Source organism: Trachinotus anak, unplaced genomic scaffold (assembly GCF_046630095.1).
Source record: "Trachinotus anak isolate AG129_WGS33_773 ecotype Australia unplaced genomic scaffold, CSIRO_AGI_Tana_v1 ptg000013l, whole genome shotgun sequence".
Lineage (NCBI taxonomy): Eukaryota > Metazoa > Chordata > Actinopteri > Carangiformes > Carangidae > Trachinotus > Trachinotus anak.
This window is the reverse complement of record NW_027273864.1, coordinates 8,613,427-8,637,065: the sequence shown is the minus strand read 5'-3', so window position 1 is coordinate 8,637,065 and position 23,639 is coordinate 8,613,427. Positions and strand designations below refer to the sequence as shown.

Sequence of the window (23,639 nt, the reverse complement as noted above, 5' to 3'; positions counted from 1 at the left end):
CTCCATGAGGGCAAAAAAAAAAAAAAAAACTGACAGGAAGTCACAAGTCTACTGAGACAGAACTGTGATGCTCCCTTCACTCCACGGAGCTCATTTACTGCTCCTCAGTCTCGATCTTTTCACCTCCACCTTCAGCAGAGATCAAAGTCATCTCTCTGACTGCCCTCTGCAAGGAAATAACACCAAAAATATATCCATTATCAGGAATGTTACATGAAGGGCCAGACAGGCCTGCTCAGTGGGCTTCACAGGGTTGGTTAGGCACAGCTGACACTCAGGAAGATGCTATAATATGAATTAGATATGACCTGAGGATGATACAAGAGAGCATCCTCCTGGTTGGATGGAAAATTACCAAAAACCCAATAAAACTTTTTTAGTGAACAGCTGAAATTTTAGTCCTTGGGTTTTGTTAAAAAAATAACTGATGTTGTGTTTGCCCTGTGGTTGGAGACATCTCCTGGATGAAACATTTACAGAGTTCTGACCTTGAGATGTAGCCTTTTTAACAGGCTGTGTCGTCCTTGTACAGCGAGGCAGACAACCAGACGCTGTCTCCTCTGCAGCACAGAACAGACAAGGGACTGTGAACTGCTTTGATATCCTTTGAGAACATTGCCTAGACAGACTTCATAAAAATACCTGAAAACCTTAACATCAGACATTTTCTCTCTTTCAATTTTAAATCAATGAAAATTAAATCTCAGTCATTCAGATGAAGCATTGTTAGCCGGCTGTAAAAATGAAAGCTGAATATAGTTTGATGCGTCAGGTTTTTTTTTTTTTTTTTTTAACCACGAGATAAGGAAGAGCAGAAGATAGATGAACGTATAGAAATCAAAAACTGAATTACACGGAGTGACATGTGGAGGTGGAGAGGTGGGAGATGTTGCAAACACTTCATGCCTCTGTGACTCCCACAGCAAGAGAATCCTTGTCATTAGTGTATTGATTAACAAGCACTTATAGATGGAGTGGTGAAAAATGGAAATGACAAGTCAGTGAGCAGCAAGCTGAACACCACCGCACTAAAAGAGTTAACCTGACCTGCCTTATTGATAATTTTATTTCCTTTAGTTGAGGCCTTTACAGCCTCTCTTGGATAGTTTTAACCTGCTTCAAAGTGAATCAGGCTGTTTGTAATTTATTTAACACTGAAACCACCATGGGATAAGGGCTGAAGGGCAGACGAAATAATTATGATTATTCATAAGAGCTCATTTGTAGTCGGAAGTGTCAGGCATTGCAGACACACCATTTAATTAAGGGATTTTTTCCCGGAAGTATGAAAATAAATGGACACGAGGGGGGGGACACTCCATTCAAGGGTTCTGATTGTCTAGGAAAACTACACCTGCAAGTGCGTGTTTGTCAATTGGGCCCCACAGGCTATCATTGCACTGAGTGAGGGATTATAGACTTGTGGAATCAGTGGCCTGGCCCCTCAGCAGCGCACCGACCTGGCCCAGATGGAGCTTTCTCCCCAGGTCCCAGTGTTATTAATGTTCCATCCAGATAAGGAACGATGCCGCAGCTCAGCTCATCTCGCCACCCCCCAGGGGACACCTGCCGCCACTGTACCATACACAGGTTATGTTCCCACAAAAAAAACAAACAAAAAAAAAAAATTATTGCCAGTGCTGTGATATAACAAATCAGAGGTGTATCTTCAGAGGTCATTTTGGTCTAGATGCACATAACAGAGCCTGGAGGAATGAACACTCCTTTATCTTCGGCCACATTTGCAGAAACAGGCAGTTTCCCTGATGTGCTGTATTATCGGTCATTAGCATCAAACTCCAACATCAAAGCACACACTGGAGATCGGTCCCATTGTCAAGTGTTCACCACCTCGTGAATGTGAGCCCCATGGGCTTATTTCAGTCGCTATTGCTAACTGTTTTGGTTGTCATTAATAAATTGGGATGTGACGACAGCTTGCGTTGGGAGGCGTCACACTCCATGGGGGTCTGCTGTCAGATTATCCTCATAGTGGGAATTGATTATTAGTTTTGACTAGGAGAACTATGTCCCAGTTATGTCAGGGTCATGGAGGCTCTTAGTGAAAAACATTCCCTTTAACAAGTCAAACGTTCATATCTCTCCACCCTCACCTGGCCGATCACATGCACTCAGATTAGGCGCTCTTCCCTGCGCCACTGCCTTTGTCCCAGCGTATAAGACGTGTAAGCCCTCAGCCACAGTATGGACACACACAAACATACGCGCTCATTTATTCAACACATGCATGCAGATGCCATAATACGCACACATGCTACCACTTTGTGTTGTCATGTAGCTGCTGTAGCTGTAAACTCTTCAACAAGAGATGCACACAGATGCCTGCTCACTGCAGATCACTGATGGGGAATGAACCCTTCTGTCTGGCTGCAGGCGGATATAGCCAAGCATGACAGGTTGTCATGGTACATTTAAGATACATCCAGAGGGAGACACTCATGGACTTCACTTCAGGGGAGGAACAAGATGTGCTGCTCTACATACATTACTGGTTAAATAGATGTAAACCATGAATGACTATCATAATTATGCCAGAATTAAGAGGCACAGTTTGATGAGGTCTTTAAAATGTAATAGTTTTATTACAAGCAGGGCAGTCATTGGTTATCATCAAGAATGTAGTTTATCAGACAGAGTGTTCCCTTATTGGCAAAGCTTGTCTTTATGTGTTTTGTGCAGACAAACACATCACTCTACTTACCTGCATGTCCAAACTGGTGGCACCCAAGAAAAGCAAAGAGACCATCTCATCCTTCTATCATAAAATCTCTTCCCCGCCACCGTTCAGCTGTCCTATTATTCCACAGCACCCTCACCACCCCCACCCTACTGTATGTGGTTGGCAAGATGCAAACCAGAAACTGCCTCAGGGGATGAACAGAGGGAGCAGATTATATTGTACAATGGAAAACAATAACTCCTTTCTCTTACTGACAAACACACACATAGACAGATGTTAGGAGACTAACAAACACAGAAATCCTTCTGGGTCAAAAAAGATGTTTGTGTCTTTCGAGAAGTTGATGATAATGATTGTGAGGCAGGTTTTCTACTCCATATTTGTCACATCCCACTGAGCTCTCACAGCATCAACGATGTGATTACACTCACAACCTTTAACCTTTAGGAGAGGATCTGACCCCCAACTGGAATTTAAAGGTCTCTTTAGTTTTCTTTTGTTTTTTTTCTACGTCTCTCTTCATTTTTTTTTAAACATCATATTTCCTTTCTGCTCTGAGGAACAATTCTGTGGTTGTATGGGGAGAGAGCTTGAGAGAGAGGTAAAGAAGCACAGGGCAGATCTATGTCAGCTGTGTGGGAGATACATTTTTTGTGAGTCGCTTTTGTAACCGCAGAAAACACATACACACACACACACACACACACACAAACACACACTAAGTAATTTACACTCACTCACTGATCCTGAAAATGCACATGGACACACTCAGAAATGAATCATAACATCAAATGAGACATTTACATACAGTGTATGTTTTTTAATGTTATTATATTTTCACAAAGTATTTATCATTATAATTTTTGTAGTAATTCTGTCCCTGAATGTGCTGTGTTTGTACTCATTTTGCATTATCCCTGATAAATTTTGGTGATGTTTTGTGTGTTTAATTGTACATCCCAGTTTCACTTGACTTGGAGGTCGGGCATAGTAAACCCCTCCGTAGGCAATTTTAAGAATTCATTTTAATTCAATTTTAATTCTACTGTGAAAATAATCAAATTAAAACAGAGGAAATTCTTCTTCAAGTCTGTCCATATGTCCATAACAGATTCTGAAATTCATTAAAGCCATGTGATTAGAAAGCCAAACAATATTTTCTGAATCGCTAATCAAACCTTGGCTCTCTTTTCCAAGAGGGCAAAGATTAATGTAGAATAATGGCTATCTGAGGCTGACCTCGGGTTCAGTGGTCTCAGCAGTCTCAGTCCTGCTGTAATTATACACTCGCTTCATTTGCTCCATGCTCCCTTGACCCTTCCAGTAGTTTTCTGCTGTTACACAATGCTTGCACTCATACCTCTGTCTCATTAAGATGAAAATGTGTTTCTCTAATCAAACTGTGTAATTCACCTAGTAAAGTGAGAGATGGATCACTAAATGAATGGATTGTTTGTTTAGTTGCTTGATTATGTGAATGAATGATTGATTGGCCGTTTGTTTGGTTAATAACGGAGTAATCAGGGCACTTGCAGAGCACTGATATAAACTGCAAATGTTAAGGGGAAAGGGAAAAAACACCCATTTGACCTGAATGAGTCAGTGAAAGAAATCAGTGGAGCTAGGTGTTATCTTGTGGGAAGCATCGATCCTTCACCCCGAACAGTTAATTTAACCCACCAAATGGCACGAGAATTTAAAGCCTAATTGTTTTCTACTCCACATCTTGACTGAAGGCAGCTCATTTAAGTGACTCCCTAGGAAAAAAAAAAAAGCAAACACTACAGCTGACACAATTGGAAAGCCATCGTTTTGCTATGATTAAGTCCACCAAGTGCTGAGCAGCCGCTCCAAGTTAGAAAACATTAACTATTCATTGAGCCCAAAGACACGTATTCACATTTTGACACAGACAGAAATCAATTCCCTTCCCCATCCGTCAAGGTGTTCAAACATTCTGCTACCTGGCAGGGACGTGTCAGCGAGTTCAATCCATCACAGAGCCTGCTCACCAGTGATCTGACAGATGCACTTGTAAAAGGTCCATCGCTCCATGTTTTTCAATCAATTCAAGTCCCACTCTCGGTTGTTTGTCCATCAAAGCTAAAGACTCCAGCCTGCTACCTGGCTAACATCTTGAATCAAACACGCATTCATTCTTTGTTTACTGATTATTCCAGGCCCATCTGTCATCTCTGACAGTGTAAAGCAGCTACGTTATGGTAACATGTGAGGATCTTGTTAATTGGTGTTGGTGCTTTAAATCACATTGAAGGCTTTTAGTTTAAATAGATGGATCTGAAAATTAACAGTCAATCCAAAGCCGGATTTAGGACAGTGGTTCACTGCAATCCCCCCTCCCCCTTCACTCCCTTGCAGGCACGGAGGAGGAGTAAAGTTTGCTGATGGTGGAACAAAGGTTATACCCTCTATGCTGACGATTGCACAGGGAGTAGTTAAAACGACTGTTGGAGGTCAGTGGTCACCAGAGAGTGATGCATGGATCCCGGCCCAGAAATGGCTCTTCTCCAATGGTCAAGGTCACAGCCAGATGTCCTGGCCCAGGTACAGCCAGAGACATGAAGCGTGTGTGTTCACATGAGGCTCCACTCTGTCTGGTTTTTATCCGTGTGGCCATCAGAACAAACATGTCATTAACAATGTGTTGTCAAGTTGTGCTGAGATGAGCCTGCTGTCTTCAACATTGACTGACTTAAAAGAAGATTTTCAAGGCAAAGATCACATTTGATCATGAATATTTATAAGATGTATTTCATACTCACTGCTCATTAAACTTTTACTCTCCTTTTAGTACAAGATGGGAAGCTGTCAAGATATTAATTAGAGTTGTGGAAAACTGCAGGTTTTAAAGATGGTGGATTATCCACATCATCTGCTCTGTGCTGTGGAATAACTTAACAATTACTTGTTTTTTTAACATGATTTGAGCAGATAACTGCAACCCTGCTCTAGTTTACAATTTCTGAATTGTGACATATTTTCTGGTTAACATGCTACAATTTGTGAAGACTCTGGTCATCAATCTTTGATCTTGGGGGCATAATATACACATAATGAGAAGGTAGTGCTGTTCTCTGGTTGGATATTTTATTGTCAAGCTTAAAAAAACTTAAGCACAGCCTCATGACTCTACAGTGTCCACAACATTTATAAAACCTTGGAATCGGGCAACTTCATTGTTGTCACAAAAAAGTCTAAGAAAAGGAAAAAGAAGTCTATCAGAATAATAAGTTGTGTCTGATCTGGTTTTTCCACACAAAAGTTAAATATCTTGTTAAAAAGTTTTAGAAATACATCTGCTTCTCCTCCCTCATTGAATCTAAAATGAATTTGAACATTTTTTTTCTCCTACTTCAAGTTCATTTTCAAAGTATGTGCACATGAGGTTTCACATTTCCACATTGCTCATGTGTAAGTTGAATTTGGGTCATAATTGGCTGCCAGTCTGATTGTAGGAGCATGTGTGAAACCCAGATTCAAGGTTAGCAGAGAGGAATCTGAAAACAACCTTCTAGTAGCAAATTCTGCACAGACATCATTGTGCAGACTGAAGGTTAACATCCAAGTGAAGTGACAATAACCAAAACACATTACTGAGTGGAGGAGGGCTGAAGGGTAAGAAGTGTAACAATATAAATCTAATGTTTGAGCTAAATGGCTCTGATGTCCATTCTCAATCCATTCACTGTGAAATGAGTGAGTGACTGAGGGCCCTTTGACACATGGTTTGAAATGCAGCAGAGATGCTGTGTGAAAAACTCCAAATGCAGCATTAAAGGAGCCATAGGTAAGTTTTGCTATTGCTACACAGCCACAGTTAGAATTAACAGCTGCTTGCTTACCAGTCTGGAGGAAACGTTGTGAGTTCAGCATCAAACTTCAATCCTTTTCTCACCAAGAGCTGTCTCCAGCGGTGATATTAACTCTCTATCACATCTTTCTTCTACTGAGGTTAGCACATTAACTTACTAGCCTTGGCCCCTCTCATCACTTTCTGATAGCGGCTCACTGTAGCTTTGAATCTGCTCTGATGACGCAGCGCTGCTTATTACCTCTTGTTGCGTAAACGCAATGATGGCCGAAGCTCTTGTCAAATGACAGTTTCCACCACCTGCTACCAGCAAAGAAACCACAAACCTACAAGCAGCCCCTGTAAAAACAGGAATCTCAGGGAAGCTTTCAGTAGCAAAGACCGTAGAACAAAGCAAACAAACATAAACAAACATTTAATAAAGGTGAAAGGAGAAGGCAAAAAGTTAACATATGAGTAGAAACACAAAGCTCCCAGATGGCTCAATGTTCCTCTGTTGAAATGATGAGGATTTTTCATCTGACTTGATCCAACAACTGCTGAGCATCCATGCTGCCCAGTTGAAGTATTGGCTTAAATAAAATTCAGACATTACAACAGTGCATCATTTAATATTTATTAGCATAAAAAGAACAGAACCATATTACCTATAAAAGCATATGATAAAAATCAATAATCCAGGAGTGGATTATTAAACAAGTTGGTATTCTGGCTGTACTCTTATTTAAAAACCATTGTACAGTATTTTGATGTTGGTCACCATGGAAATAAAAGATGGCTGCAAAAAAATAATAAACTTCCTGGGCTCATGTTAATACAGCTGTTTTCTAGATCCCGTGTGTAGAAATGATCTTCTTCTCTGTGCACACACATTTCAGGGCACAGGGTGTGAGGTGAATTCAGTTCTGTGAAGTACGGTAAATATCATTCAACTTTCATGCAAATCAGCTCTCATGTTTCAGCAGTTCAGGTGAGGCAGTGTTTTAATATCCTGCCTGGTTTTGCTTCCTTTTCTGTCTCTTTCCTGCTCTCTCCCTTTCTCTCTCCATTTGAAGGAATTGGTTTTTGTTTTGCAGGTATTACTTTACCATTTTCAATTTAGAGTGGATTCTGTGTTCACATAGTTGAATATAAATCGTCCTCAGTTGGTAGTATAATGAAAAACAACTTCTCAGTTCCCCCCCACACTCTCTGCAGCGAGAGGAAGAGGCTAAACAGAGTGGCAGCTTCTCACAACATCATCATCACTTGATAGAACTGATTAAACACATCTCCGCAAGCCTAGTCATAATTTGCCACTTAACAAGGACTTCCTGCATAGTGTTGTGCCTAAAACGCAGCTGAATGTAAACATGATTAATGATGTGAAATGCATATTTAGCCCATGGATGAAGACTTAGGGAGAAAAAGCAAGATAGCATGAGCGCAGTGGATGATGGACCAACATGTGGTAATTAGTGGATAAGGTAAACAGTCATGGGGGAAGCCTAAGGGCGGGTTCACAGCTGGTTAGTGGATGCTCTCATTCTGGCATTCAGTATCCTCAGGGCTCATGGAGGGAAAAGGCGAAGGAAGAAGTCAGGAAATGCAGCAAGTTCACTGAGGACCAGTGGGGTGTGCCTCTGTGTCCTGTGTGTGTGTGTGTGTGTGTGTGTGTGTGTGTGTGTGTGTGTGTGTGTGTGTGTGTGTGTGTCCACACAGAACCATAGTACACTCTATGCTGTGAGGGACTGCACTTTAACCATCTTCTTCCATCAGTTGGAGACGACATGTTGTTCATACTCACAATTGATTGGTGGTTGGCCTGTAACCTTGGCAACACAGGCTGGAGGGGGCAATTTTTTTTTTCTCCAAAAGGTTAAAAAAAAATAAGGTTTGGAAAATGAAATGATTCTCATCGCATTCACGCAATCATTTGACCTTCACATCCTCTTTATGTCAGCATGATGAAAGGAAAGATGCTCTTTGGTGATTTAAACAGCAAATTTGAAGAAAATATCCTACATGCTGAAAAAAATTGTTGGGGGAAATGATGACTTATCATCTGAAAAATTGCTTTGAACTTTTCACATTTGCTGTCAGAAACCACACACTCCTCATGGAGGAGTGAGGAAAACAAAAAGTTTTTCAAACATCATGGTTAATAAATGAATCAGAACTTGACTTTGAAAGGATGGTTTAGATCTGTGTGCCAAGATTTGATTCAGAGAGGTTTGGATTCACAAAAGAAAACCAGAAAAGTATATGAAATGAGTTTTTGCAACAGTGCTTTGGCTCATTAGTTATAAATAGTGGTATAAGTAATACAGTTACACTACAACTGGATGTGGAAGAACAGGGAAGCGCGTTTCCTCATATGATTAATTGAACATATGAGCTGCGGTAAGTTAATTAGAAGAACATATACTGCTCTACCTGCTGCTCACCTATGATGAAAGGTTTTTGTTATTTTTTTTTATCATCTACGACATTTTTTTAACTGCAGACACATCCACACACAGGCGCACACACACACACACACAAACACACACACAGACACAGACACAAATAGGGAGTAAGGGGGGGGGGGGGCAAGATCTTGATGAGAAGATGAGAACATATTTGTTTTTGTCACATAGCTGGAGGAAGAATTCAGTCGATGTTAATGAGAGGCAATTAGTTTTGATTAAAAATGAGATTGCTCCCTAACATGCAATGTGGCTATATAAAAACAAAATAATGATTCATTTCTGTTGGTATAAGACATTATTGTCAACAGCAGAAGTACCCGTGCAGCAATGATACAATTGCTCTGAGGCCAAAGAGGAGGAAAAACATTCATTTAGATAATGCGACTCTGTGCACCTCGGGAGTTGCTCATAATATAACGTGTGGGAGCGCACATATACAAGTGTGCCTGTTTGGAATATGTACACAAAATATGTTTGCGTTGGAGGCTTCTGCAACTTTTTGTGATGATTCCGCCTACATTTTAATCTCCTTACTCCCCGTGTTTTGAATTGTTTGTTATTATTTATTTCTACTTTTAATGCCCATCTGTGTTGTGTGCACACACATGTGAATGTGTCTGTGTGGTAAACTAACCTGCGCTGTCTCTGTGCTCACCATCCCCAGCGTCCATTGTAATTGGGAAATGGTGGTGTGAGATGGAACCATGTCTGGAGGGAGAAGAGTGTAAGACTCTGCCTGACAACTCTGGATGGATGTGCTCCTCTGGGAACAAAATCAAGACCACAAGGGTGAGACCTCACACATACACACACACACACACACACACACACACACACACACACACACACACACACACACACACACACACTCACACTCAGACACAGAAACACACCTAAGCACAAATGCATCTATGTACATTCGTAATGCACGGATGCACAAATACATGTACAATGCATCATACCAGGCATAAACACACTTGCACACCTATCCACATATGCACACCAGCGCACACACACCATTTCCACACAGTCTTTGTCTAAAATGTCAGACATATTTCACTTTATCATTCAACCTTTCTTCTTAGACGTGAAATGAGGACATCACAAACAAATAACGAGAAGCTGTGTTTGAATACTCTGATTTAACAGAGCTTCTCTGCCAACTGCCTGCTTCATTTTTAATTAATCCTCTGTCCTCGAACAATCAAACATGCACTGTATCAAACCTGTGGGTAAAAAGTGATTCGCACGAGTCGCACTGTATCGACAATACCCTCTGTATAACAAGGGGGATTCTGTTTCAGTGTAAGCAACCTATCCATGAGAGCCCATAGTAGTAAAGAACAAACATAAAGTAGGCAGTAAACAAACAGGTGGGCTCTGCCTCAGGCCACTCTCCTCTCAGAGATAAAGTTAACGGCCTCTCTGCTCCTGCACTGCCTTTCGGCTCTGTAAACTGACTCCAAATGCAGCATGCAAAAATAATGAAGGGAGTTAAGTCCTCGAAGCCAGCAGTCCAGCACTCTGTGACAGGTTGATCGCCCGATTTGTATTCATTTAATTGACCCCACCACCCTCCCATGCCCCCCTGCTCTTGATCAGCAACCCCTTACCCCCACCTCCTCATATGCTCTTACTGCTTGCTGACAATGACTTTGAATAGAAGCAGAGACTAATGTGGCAGGGAAAAGAGGGAACAGCCAGTGAAGGTTAGACCACACGGGGCTTCCCAAGGTTGTTCTGCAGATTTATACGCCAGCAGATAGACATAAAGCTTTCACTGGGGCCCCTCACAGCCACCACAGGCTTAAAAGTTTCAGAGAGAAGTTGATCGAGTGGGGTTTTGCCAGCCTGTCAAGGTAAGGTACAATACTTGGTTCACTTTAAAGAATGCATCTCTAATTCTCAGTTCAGTCCTTTGCACAATTTGAAATAAGTAACCTTGAAATGATGATTGTTTTTATATAACTTGGGACAAATTATTTTCTTTATATTCTCTTCAGAAACGTTAGTCGAGATTGTAAAATTTTGCACACAAAAGGAGAAAAAGCATTAATGCATATTTATGAGTAAAGTAGCTTTGGATTAATTTAATCATAATCTAATGAAAAGAGGGCCAGGGTCAGGCATGAACCTGCTTTTCTACCCAATACACACGTGTCCTTTTTTCTTGACCCTCTCTTTGCAGAACACCCAGCCATACTCCCCTTTTTAGCTTCTGGAAGCAAAATGCAGAGGATGCGTCAACAGAAATTGAGCTGCATTCTTGCTTCTGTAAAGGTTAGTCTTTTTCTCAAGCTGTTCTTTGTTTCTGTTTCCTCGTCTCTCTCTCACATCACTGTATGCACTTGAGTGTCAGGCAGTAGGAGTGGGACCAACTCATGTTCAATGACTTCTCATTAACCCAAATGCTCAGCGCGAAATAATCGAGTATGTGTTTACATGCTGTGCATGATTGGGCAGGCGTGACACAAATACTGAACGCACCGCCACCCACTGTAAATATTTATCACCCGGCACAAGCAGCGCACGCATAAATAAAAAGTAAGTTGCTGCGTTTTTTATATAAGCAGTGACACGTGTATCACTGAAAAGTGGTGTACATGGGTAAACGTGCATATACTGTAGCAGCGCGTTCATTGAGTACTGTAGAAACACACACACACACACACACAGAGCCAGGTCCACCCCTCAGCAGAACCCTGCTGTCTGAGATCAGTGTGTAATGGCAGGATCAGTCCCTCCTCCTTTCATTGCTTCCTTTGTTCCATGTCCTGTTTTTGCTATCGGCGACTGTGTGGGTTTGATTACAGGGCCTTGCACTGGTCTGCCAATCCCATTAGCCACTAATCTGTGACATGCTACTTGCTCCTCTCTGTGTTTGCTCCTAGTTGTGCATGCACGCACATGTTTGATGTGTTTGATATGTATGTGTTTGTGCGTGTATGCTCACATGTGCGCGCAAGACCCCCAAGCAGGCCTCTTCCCTTTTTCATTGTGCGGCTCCTTATCAGAGTCCACTTGATATCCTGATCCACCTCTGAGGGTCTTGTTGAAGCAGCTATCAGCACACAGCATAGGCTACAGGCTACAGGAAAGGCCTTTTATCCTGCACCCTGCTCTCTGTTTTAATCAACATTCTTCATTCACCTGCCTCTCAGGCCAAATTGCCTCATTTATGTTTGTTTTGTCACAAGTCAGCAAGCCCACAACACAACATTGTTTTTTTTTTATTATTTATTTGTTTGTTTTCTTTCATTCTTTCTTTTTCATTCCCAGCCATTTTATTTCCTGCAGGTTTTCATTTTGCTCTGAAAAGTGTCAGTGAAGCGCAGTGAGGCAGGCACACACACGTGTTCACCCACACACAGACTTCATCACCATCTTTCATAAAAAAATTGGCATGAAAAGTAAAGAGCCAAGCAAAGCCAGTGCCTGACACCCATGTTTCTTCTTTTCTTTCTTTATGTCTTTCAGAGAGGGAGCCCTTCATTGCCTGTTCTGTAGCAGCAGACAAGGCAGGCCCTTTTGTTTGTGGAAGTCACAGTGAGAGCGAGGCTGGGGAGCACCTTCCAAAAGACTCGCCCACCATAGATCTGCATTACCCGCTCCACTGGCTAAATAGATCAATCCATTTCTGCTCCCTCCAAACAATTATACACCTTAAGAGAGACAGGCAGAGTGAGAGAGGCTGTAATGAAAACATCTTTTCTCCTACTTGTTCTTCTCCCCTGCTATTGACAATAGTGACAAGAATTATGTTTATTTGATAACCTCACTATTAGTGTGTTAGAGTGAATATGAGTATGTCACAAGTATCAAGGCAGGAATGTCAAACATACATAATACAAACCTCATCAGGCATTAACTGATTTTTTTTTTTTTTTTTAGTAATTTCACACTGCAACATAACCACTTATTCATGTACAGTAGTCGTTTTAACTGTGTAAGTCCACAGCAGTTCCACTGAGGAGTATGTAAATGCTCAGATTAGAGAGAGCTAAGCATTAAACTCCAGTGAAGCATTACACTCTTTCACACTTTACAGTGTGAATCCCCTCTAACTAGTCCACCATAATTTACTTGCTGTTCAGAGAGTCACGTGTCCTTTTATTAGAAGGAGCGGGAGGGAGGGGGAGGGGACTTTTTCAAGTAAAATAACACACTGTGACAAGATATAGTCCATCTGTGAGACAGTTTCAGAGCAAAAGTGACCTGCCAGCAGATGCATCACTATCTAATTTGTCAAACCGGGAGACCGTGCTCTGCAGGTGATCAAAATGAACTAAAAAGCGGCCATGCCACATAAAGTTCAACTTCACAGAGAAAATCATCCGTCTCACCTCTGTGCTTGACAACACTCCTCTTCTTCCTCTTCCTTCACTCCTGTGTAATGTCATCATGAAGACTAACATAAAATCATACACACATGGTAAACAGAGTGTCATTTGGAATAAATATTAAATGACTTTTTTTGAAGAGTATGAGACTGCAAGCTGACAGATGGCTGCAAAGACTGCCCAGGTTGTCATCCTCATGACATTTTTATACAGGTTTGGAGAGGAGGAGTTCATTCCAAGTGCTACTGATTAATTTATACTTGTTTTCTTTGCTTTTTCCATTGTCAATGTCACATTAAATGGATCTTGATGTATTTTGTCGTCTGGAGTCTTCTGTTTTTAGAGGGTGCTCTTTAGTGCTGTTTGAAGAGGTTTCTCAGCTGGCATGATTGATTTGTTCAGCGCTAAACGAGAAAGGGGGGAAAGGGTAGGCTGTGTTTGCACTAAATTCTTTTGCTAAGGCAATTGTCCTTGGCTCCTTTTACTAACTGAAGTCTGAGTAAATTGCAATTTAATGCGGCTAGCAAATTAGAATGCAGATGGCTTAGTTGCCAGCAGAGATGGGATAGGCAGGAAATCCTTGAGCAATCCACTGCTACCTGCTGCACTGTTCATTTGAAGAGACAGAGGACAAAAAAGAACAGGACACTTTGAGTCTCTCTCTCTCTCACACACACACACACACACACTCATATGCATGTGGGTTTAAATGACAGCATTTGCATAGAATCCCTTTTCTCCCACTAACAAACCTCTGGTGGATTGTGTCTGAGATGGAGAGCGAGCCGTAATGTGTAACCTGTTACTGCTCTTGTTCTAGCAGAGGTCATTCTTCCTCTGCTGCAACATTTTGATAGGTCGTCATACGGTAGATGATACAGATGCAAATGCTGGACAGATGAGCCCAGAGGATGACTTTGTTTAAGGATCATGAGAGATCATACAGGGAAACACGCTGTGACAAGACCTTGAGGAGAAATCACTGTGTTAAATGTGGGAAGATGAAGCTATTTAGAGCAACACAGAGGAAACGCTGCAGTGCAACTACCTAAATATGCAATGATATAGTCAGCAAGCGAGAATACATCAGCATTGTGTACGTCAGTTAAGTCTTTTTTTTTTACATGGAGCTGTTAGACAGGTCATATGACATCTGTCTTAACAAGTCAGTTGATCTTTAAACAAAGAATCATCTTTAAAAACTCAGCCAATGGGGTTGTTTCCCATGACGCCTCCCGTGTGTCAGAAACTTTCCAGCATCAATGTCCTCATACAAGACAGAACTAGAAAATGCTCAGCACAAACCCCAGTGAAAGCTGCGCAATATGTCGTTTTAGAGTTAGAAAAATGTTAAGAAATTATGAATCTGCATCTGCATCTGGATCTGCATCAAAACACAAATGATATTTTCATTAATTCAAGGAAATGCAGAACTGATGCAGGGAAAGAGTCAGAGCTTCAGATCAGACTTTATTCTAGCAAATTCAAGTTTATGATTCTAAAATGAACTAGATGACTACAATTAAGATTTTGCTTTTTTGCAGTGTATCATATGATTATGTCAAATTAAATGCAGTCAACCAACAATAAAATTGCACTGTATTATGTTTTCTGTTTCTACTCAATGCTGATGTTAAATAAAACCCAGTTTATAATGCCTGCTTCTGCTTTAGCACACAATACAGTAGGCGAGTACAGGTGCACACTACTCTACCCATAGGGGACAAAAATAAAGGTTAATAAAATCAATTGGCTTTCTTGCTAGCATGTCCAACATAGTGGAGCTCTGAGACTCTATGTGCCACAGCTCACGCAGTCCCAAGCAGCACTTTCCACAATCAAATCCACACACCTGCCTACCACCTGCCAGGCCTGCTGGAAATGTCATGGCTGTATTTCTTAGTTGAACAGGATTAAGGGATTTCTAATTGGCTCCACAGTGTGCAGGTGACTTCAGATATATTCACTCTAAAATCTTAAAGGAGTAAAATAACTAGAAAATGTGATAAATGCAAGTTGAAGAAATATCCTGGCAAATGTTTACACGCTTTGGCCGTGGAGATGGTCATAAGAGGGCAAGGACCTCAGCTGCTTTAACTGTTATAGACATCACGCACAGTTTTTTTTATTGAGCTTCAGGTTGAGCAGGATGCTGAAAAGCCGGACATTCAATAGCAGTCTCAAGGTTGCACAATGTACCATTGAAATGTGTCCAGGTCTGCAGCTGAGGCTGAATAAGAGTCCCTGAACCAGAGTCACGGAGAGACAGCTCAGACTCCACAGTGGGGGCCCCGATCCCATTTAGCAAAGCCAAAGTCATTTTATCAGGTTGGAGGAAAATCCCCAGCTTTGATTGGCTGGCTTGGTATGAAGGTGCAAACAAGGGGGGCAGGTGAGCTGGGGGTGGATGATGTTGCTAAAATGGTCTGAGATAAAGTCAAAAATATGCCAGAGTGTCAGTTTGGGAAGCAGACATACACAGCATGGAAACACATCAGGTTTTTTTTTTTTTCCACATATATCCCAGTTTACCTATAAATGCCAAACACACCTTAATTTTCAGTGTTGTTTCCACTGATATATGCCGTCTGTTTTTAGTAGAAGCAGGAATCAGGGGGTGAGGCGGAGCTGTGCAAAGCCTCCACAGTTCAAAAGACTCCCCCTGTCTTTGAAACATGCGAACGGAGCAATTCTTCGGGGTCTAATCCTCGCACACTTGTATGCCTTTGTTCTATCTAAGTGTATGTGTGTTTTCTCTCCTCTCCTCTTCCTCCTGTGTGTTGCAGATTCATCCCAGGACCTAACAGAGAGCTCCCATTGCAGGGCTGCGTGCCAGGCTCTTCCCCTCATCTACCCTTTCTCTTCCCACCGAACGGACTAAAACTATTACATCCGCGCCTACTGACTGGATTACCTGGGACCACAGAAAGGATATCCACCCAGATAAAACAGCTTTGCTCGCGTGGTGCCAAGGATTTCAAACCAGACTAATCCCCTGTTTGATCAATGAGCTCCATGTTGGTGACTCTCCTCTTCCACACAGCTGTGGCCAGTTTCCGACCTAGTCCCTCTGTTTCCTTCACTTTGTCTCCCCCTTGAAAACTGAAACAGCTTAGCAGGGGTTATTTAGAGGTTGTTTAAACATTATTTGAAGATATTTGCCCCGCCTTCCTGAAGGTAAATGGGTTGAGGAGCTTACATGGACCTGAACATGGGATCTGTTGAACTATGGGAGAGATATTACCTTGATATCCTTATATTTCTGTTTGGAGGGCATTTGTATTGGACTTGCTAATTTAGCAGGATGGCTTTGCTGTGAAGACACGAAGGAGATTTAGCTGAAAACCACTGGATTTTCAGTGAACGCGACCACTAGCAGCCTATAAAGAGTTAATGAGGAATCTTTGGGAGGCTTTAAGGTCTGCCCTCATGGCCTCAACTTCGAACTCCTCGATGGACATTTGAATTTGACTTTTTTCGTGGGCATGCCCAATGTAAATTCATGAGCACATCTTCTCTTTGTATGTAAGATAATTTGTGTATATATACATATATAAATACATTACAAATAAGATGGGAGATCCAAGAAGCTGAAAAATATATTTAAGACTCTATTAGGAGCTCTGAATATTGATCAGCCCCGGAGTATAATCCAGAAGCTGTTGTCCCAGTACAGTGTGTATAGGACTGCTTTGCAGTGTATGCTTGCGTTGGAAAAAGCCACAACGGAATCATAAAAATAAGTATTGGTCACTTTTGTCATCCAGCAATGCTGTCGGTTTAGCCAGAAAATGCTTGTAGTTTCTGTAAAGATGAGGAAAACACTGTATAGATCTGCCTCACAAAAGACAGCAGCACTAACAACAACCCCTGAGCCTCCCACTCAGATACAGTAGGGATATAGAGCAGCATCAGAAAAACTGGGGCCATAATCGGACGGTAAGTGTCTGTTCCTGCTGTGGATAGTGGTCCATGACCACACTCTCCACAGCAGCAGTGTGATCTCCCTCTCACACACCAGAGAGAGATGATTTATTCTAAATGACAGCGAGAAAGTATTAGTCACAATGGAGAAACATACAGTTATCGCCCAGTAGATATAAGTACATTACAGGACAGCCTTATGAGAAATAAAAATGGTTTTCTATACTGATACGCTGCCTCCCATTCCTTCATATGGCAACTGATATTTTGAAAAATGTCTCTCTTATGACTATTTGATATGTTGTAATATGTGCGTGGAAGATCTTGTCAAGAGTTTCATTTATATGATATGTTAACATTGTGAACAGAGTTTTTGCTTGAGTAAACAAGCAATCAACAACAGCACAAGGCGAGTATGAAAATGACTTACGGGCAGTCACACACACACATGCAGTAAACACACAAACAAATCTGTGATGCTTCATTTATACAATTCCCTCGGTGGCAGAGTGGATTTATCAGAACAGCACATTCAATTCATTCATGCAATTAGAATAAAGATTTCCAATATCGTGCCAGGCGAAATTCCAGATGATTTTCAATATCAGCCTCCTCTCTCAGCTGATATGAGATGTGCTTCCTCTCCCAGAGGACGCACTAGTGTACATTCATCATTTAGGAATTTGGCTAGTTTCATGGAGCCCGGTGCCTCACTGAGCAGTCACAGAAGGTATGAAAAACACAGGCACATCAATCTCCCCGTGGTCTTGCCAGAATCATGAAGGAATATGCGAAGAGAGAGGGAGAAAAGAGTATGTTTTTTCCTCTTCAATGAGCCGTTCCCTTCTTTGTTTTCTCATATCTAATAGGATTCACTGTCCTGCAGTCTTACTGAGCTAGTGTGAAAGAAAATGAGAGAGGGAATGAGTTTCTGTGCATGTACATTGGCATCTATGGGTGGCTTTCTGTTGCTGTAAATGAATACATGGGAGTGTATGTGTGCATTTGTCTGTTTTGCCATGCCTCTGTGTGTATTTTTAGAGAGCGTCTGTAAGACATGCGTCCCGTAACAACATACTGTGAAGATTATCCTCAAATTCAGTGCTTCTGTTGAAAATCAAGGGATTTCTCCCTCCCCACTTATGCAGGTTCTAAGTGGATTTTGCTTAAAAGGTGCTTGGGGATCAGAAATGGAAGAGGTGCTTTTTCTTATTCTCTTTCATGCACTCCTTAGCTCTATCCAGAAATGATGGAGTCGTGCTGTGGAGGGAGGTCCTGCTCCATTTTAGGCAGAGCAGAAAGGAACACAGCATGAATAGATAACAGGGGCCAGGTCCTCCTCCCTCTCCACGGTGCTTTGCAATCTCAAAAGAGAGACATCCATCAAGTCCTGCCGACCTCCCACCGAGACAGCGAGACAGCCATGTCCACATCACGGTGGACGGCTAATCAACACCTGACAGCAAGGACAACCTTTTTCATACAGCCACGACGTGTGCAGAGGATATTGGACAGTGTTGTTTATAAAACTTGCATTAGTAACTTCCAAGGGTATCTCAAGTAAAAGCCAAACTTTTGCCCTGTGTACAAGTTAAATGGTTGGTTGCTTTCAGGAGCTTTTAGCAGGAGCCTCCACTCCTCCTTGACAGTATTTCCTTTCTTTGCACTTTATCACATTCATGTTCTTTAATCATTTTGCACAGCAACCTATAATTTGTAGAAAGGGCACACTCCTTACCTGTGGGGGCTTTGCGGTCTATAATTATAGTCATTATGGGCATGAGTCACTATGAATGTCGCCTTTACAATGAACATCTACTGGAGCTGGACAACTAAGAGCGTCTCTAAAGCCTTAATGACACTAAAACTTGGTTCCAGTGATAGCTGCTCAGAGACTTGGGGCATTATTGCCAGAGGCCCGTTTGCAATGAAAAGTAATGATATCAGACAGTCCTTTGTTGGGGTAGATACATGATTAATTCTTTTTAATTACTGGATATAAGAAACGGGAAAATTATGTGTCAATACACACAGTATCAGCTCCATCAAAACTAACATGTTAATGAGGAATATGTGATCGCCACAGTGATCACAAAGATCAAAAAGCTGATACAGAGAAGCCCACAGCTACATTTGTGCAACAGTGTCTTAAGTTTGTCGAGCTAAACAAGGTCAAAACAGCAAACAACACGGTGTAAAGTGAAACACACCAGTGGCCTGCTGCAATGCTATTGTTTGTAACAAATGAACACTCTGATGGGTACACAATACATCACTGTCTTAGTCCCATGACGCTGCACCATGCCCGCCAACCATCAGTACACTTGTCAGCCAAATGACTCGCCAGTCTGTGATTGTCAGCAGCTGCCATAATGATAATTTATTTCCCCACTGCTTTACTATTTTCCTCACCTTATTTCCCCCCCGTTTCAACCCAAAACACAGCAACTTGCAAAGGGTCACACAACGAAATCCATCATGATGTACATGAGCGCGCAAGTGTTGAGCACGACATATCTTGTCCCGCCAGGGGCACCAGTGTCGTCACAGACCAGCCTCCCTAGGAGATTTCAGACTTCACACTTTCCTATTAAACAGAGAGCATTTTTCACAGCAGTGTCTCCAGACAGCCGAACCAACATCAACACTCTGACTCACAATTTTTTGCCACTTGAGAATGAATGAGCAAAAGGAAAAGAGGAGGGATCAAGTAGGAAAAGGAACTAATACATTGTTCCAGGCCTGAGGGGAGTATACAAGTATATTTTTGTAAGTCACATAGGTTTAGCTTGAGTCTCAAACATCTCAAACAGTATCAAAATATATTGTATAAATAGCACAGAAATGTAGAATAATACTCGCTCTCAATCATTTGTTTCCATGACCTTTTCATGGTGGCACACAGGGGATACAGGAGCGTCTCTGGTCACCACCGACGGTGCAAACAATCTGCTGTTGCCAGAGTGGGACCATCACAAGAGGATGAGGATGCACAGCCCCCCCTTCTCTTTCATGTGTAAAAACCAAGAGGCACAAGTGCATGTTTTTACAGGCCTGTTTAAAGACAACCAAGTGTAATGCATTTCAGTACAATAAAAACATCTTTATGATTTGATACTCCATAACATCAAATAGGTTTTCTGGTTACTCTGTGTATTTGTTTATCCATCAGTTAGATATCATTCTTTAAATGTCACCTTCCTGCATAGATCATTTTAATCTGGGGATAAAAATATGTTTTCCTAGTATATTAGCAAATGTGTTATGTGCAAAAGTATACAATATTTATAATAACCAGGACCAGATTGTAGTTTTTTTTCTTTTTTTTTTCATGTTTTGTTTGGAGGTCAGATGAAATTTTCATGTTATCGGTCTAAGTTTGTATGCAGAGTTCACAACAGCAGCCAGGCCTTCAGGCTCCCTGCCAAAGACAAAGCATTGTGCCGTCAGTCCAAACCTGCCCACTCGCACAGTGTGCTGCAGTAAACTTATCTAAAGTTTGGACGATGGAAAGCATTAGAGCATTTGTCTTGCCCACACACTGACCAAAAAGTTTTGCCATGTCACTGGGTTTATGCAATATTTCTCTTTCAGTCTCTGTTAAACTTCCTGTCTTTCTTAATCTGTAGTTTCCATTCTATAAATGTGAATACATTTTTAACAGATGGTACAAGTGAAGGAGACCTTCAAGTTGAATCCCAATCTGAAATTATAGGAGGTTTCACAGCTCTATGCCAACAATTCACTATTTAGTTAATGACTGCATACTGTGTGACTGCTCCATGACCTTTACAGCTCACATGGCTTCAACACAATCACAAGTGTGGTTCCAATGACTAGGAATCACCACCAGTAAGAACTGATTAAATACCTAGGATGGAACAATGATTTAGAGACTAAAAAAATAGGTCTGTTTCTCTTTGATATTGTATTTCTACATAAAATATAATTTTCATATACAAATTAACCTGTTCAAATCTGCAAGAAATCTGTTTAGATTCAAGTTCACCTAACCTGCAGGTCTTTGTGCTGTGGCAGAAAACCATGCAACACAGACAACAAACTCTATGCCACCCAGCTCAATGAGTTGGGTTTGAACCCCAGGCCCTCTTTCCATTAAGCCACAGTGCTAAGAACTGAGCCCCATACAGTTAAAATGTTTCTATTGCAGTAATCTACAAGGTAACGTAGAATGAAGAGCAATATAAAAAAAGCCCCTGTCTTTACAGTGGTACACTGTGGCTGTGAGTCTCAATCAATGAAAAGTATCTTTGGGTGAAGGCTTAATTAAAAAATAAAAAAATAAATAAAACTCAAGCTCACATTTTTTTCTAAGAGACAATTTAATGAATTTTAACTCTCACCTTTTGCAAACAAAAACTGTCAAGATGAAAGTCTGAGTGTCTTTCAATCATTACCTGACTCTGTCAGGGAGAGGATTTCAATATGTTGCCTTTGAAACTGAATCACTGCCCTTTTCTGTTAAAACGTGTCACACAACTCCAAGCATGAAACCACAACAATTCAAAACATATGAGCTTTATATAATTTTTTTGGCTAATTAATTTAAAACAAATATAAAATGCTGTTTCTAGTCTCAGTACAACATGCCAGATACCACTTGATCAACATTGGTATCAATAATAATTAGCTGCTAAACATTGTGTTGGAGATCTCCTTTCATTTCACGATGCATAAAAACTAGTTCCAGATTTATTTAAATCCAACTGGCCACTGACTATGTAGACATGGATTTTAATGTACTACCAATTTCTTTTTTATTTAATCTGTGATAGATTCACTAACATCTTCTTAACACACTGGTGCAGCAGAGTTAGAAACTGCTCTCAGCAGAATCTTTTGCCTGGGTTACTGTTAAAGGTGATCATCTAATAGGTGCAAGATGGACCCACTTTTCCCAATTCCACCCTCAGCCAATGAGCTGCATTGTTCACTTCCATGCAAATGAGAGGCCCAAAGGCAAGCACGGATTATGAAGGACACAGTTTTTGGACCTGGAGGAGACAGAGCTACCCTGGAGGGCTGAGCATGTCTCATTTAGATTCAACGCTATCGTTTCACTTAGGCAGGTGAAACCTAAGTGTACAGACCCAAGAGCACAATCAGGCGTTCCTTGCATAAGCTATAGAGAGAGTTGTTTGTGACCTGTAGTCATTCTGCAAGTCTTGTCGAGGCTACCAGGATTTAGTGTAAATTACCATAATGTGCCATCCTGGGCCTAAATGCATATAACTCACAGCTGTTCAGCAAATCACCATAACCTAGCAACAAGCTTACAGACACACGAGCACGCGAAAGGGCAGGACGCATTCCTTTATCTAAGTAGCCGGTATAGCAAGCCCTGCTGCTGGAATGGAATGTTAACATGAGCACGGTGCAGAAATCAATTTAGATGTTATTCCCACGACAGTGCCTGGGTATGACTATCCAGGGTATTTCTATTTTGTATTACCGTCCGCACCTTGTTTTTCCCCAAGCTATCATCCCAAATAGAATGGTGTCTCTGTCTCAAGGCGATGGCCATTGATCCACATTGGAAGTGAGATACTACTGCCTGAGCCATCAGCACAATGCATTTTATTTGTCAGGCCACACTGATGAGTGCAACTAGACAGACAGACCATGCAAAAAGTCCTGCTGTAACAGAATGGGCTGTGTTATAACCAACTGCTATGCATGACAATGTTTTCCGAAGATCTGTGAATTGCCCATTTCATTAAATTATGTTGCAGCAGTTCTGTGCATAACCCGATCCCTCTTCTTCACATGTATGAAACAAACCCATTAGAATTAGTCTACATAAATAGTATTATGTAATAGCCTCTCACATCTCAAGTATGGTATTCTGTTTGAGGATTGCAGCATAATATATCTTATGCCAGGCCTTTATACTTGTACTAGATGATGAGTGTAGGAAATCTGGTGGGCATAAATTTAAAATGACCATGATGCCTGAGCAAATGTAAGTCCTGAAAACACACCTATGAGCAGGAATCAATGCTAAATATCCAGGATTCATCACAAAAAGTGCCAGTTCATTCTTTGTCCCTAAAAGATCTGTTGTAGAGAAATAGAGGAGTTGTCTGCCCCCTGGATAGATGCAGTAAACAAGTACCTCTCATTTTTATCTCATATAGAGTAGTTTTATTCTCTGACTAAACTTGTACAACAAGCAAATGTTGTACAACTGCCACTGTCTTCACTTGACTGGTAACAGGAGCTTTGCATTGAGCTCACTACTAGCCACTTAGTTAAACTGATGTTGTTCAATTCAATCCAGTTTTATTTATATAACACCAAATCATAACATACATTACCTCAAGGCACTTTACAGAGTAAGGTTGAAACTTTACAATATTATAGAGAGAAAC

At 41.3% G+C, this 23,639-nt stretch overlaps 1 protein-coding gene across 6 annotated transcripts in view; it reads left to right on the top strand.

The window, feature by feature from the left end:
- LOC139631001 (chemokine-like protein TAFA-1) overlaps positions 1-17,476 on the top strand; it is a 109,526-nt gene extending 92,050 nt beyond the window's left edge. For 3 of the 6 annotated variants that reach the window (XR_011693263.1, XR_011693261.1, XR_011693264.1), the window contains exons 4-6: positions 9,648-9,772; positions 11,172-11,263; positions 16,110-17,476. Coding sequence is in view for 2 of the 6 variants with exons in the window: in XM_071494915.1 (XP_071351016.1) it covers positions 9,648-9,772; positions 16,110-16,127 (143 nt within the window). In the remaining 4 variants the exon portion in view is untranslated. Of the gene's footprint in view, positions 1-9,647; positions 9,773-11,171; positions 11,264-12,460; positions 13,638-16,109 lie in introns of those variants that run through there. The other 3 variants (XM_071494915.1, XM_071494914.1, XR_011693262.1) reach the window with 2 other exon arrangements.
- Positions 17,477-23,639: the final 6,163 nt, after the last annotated feature.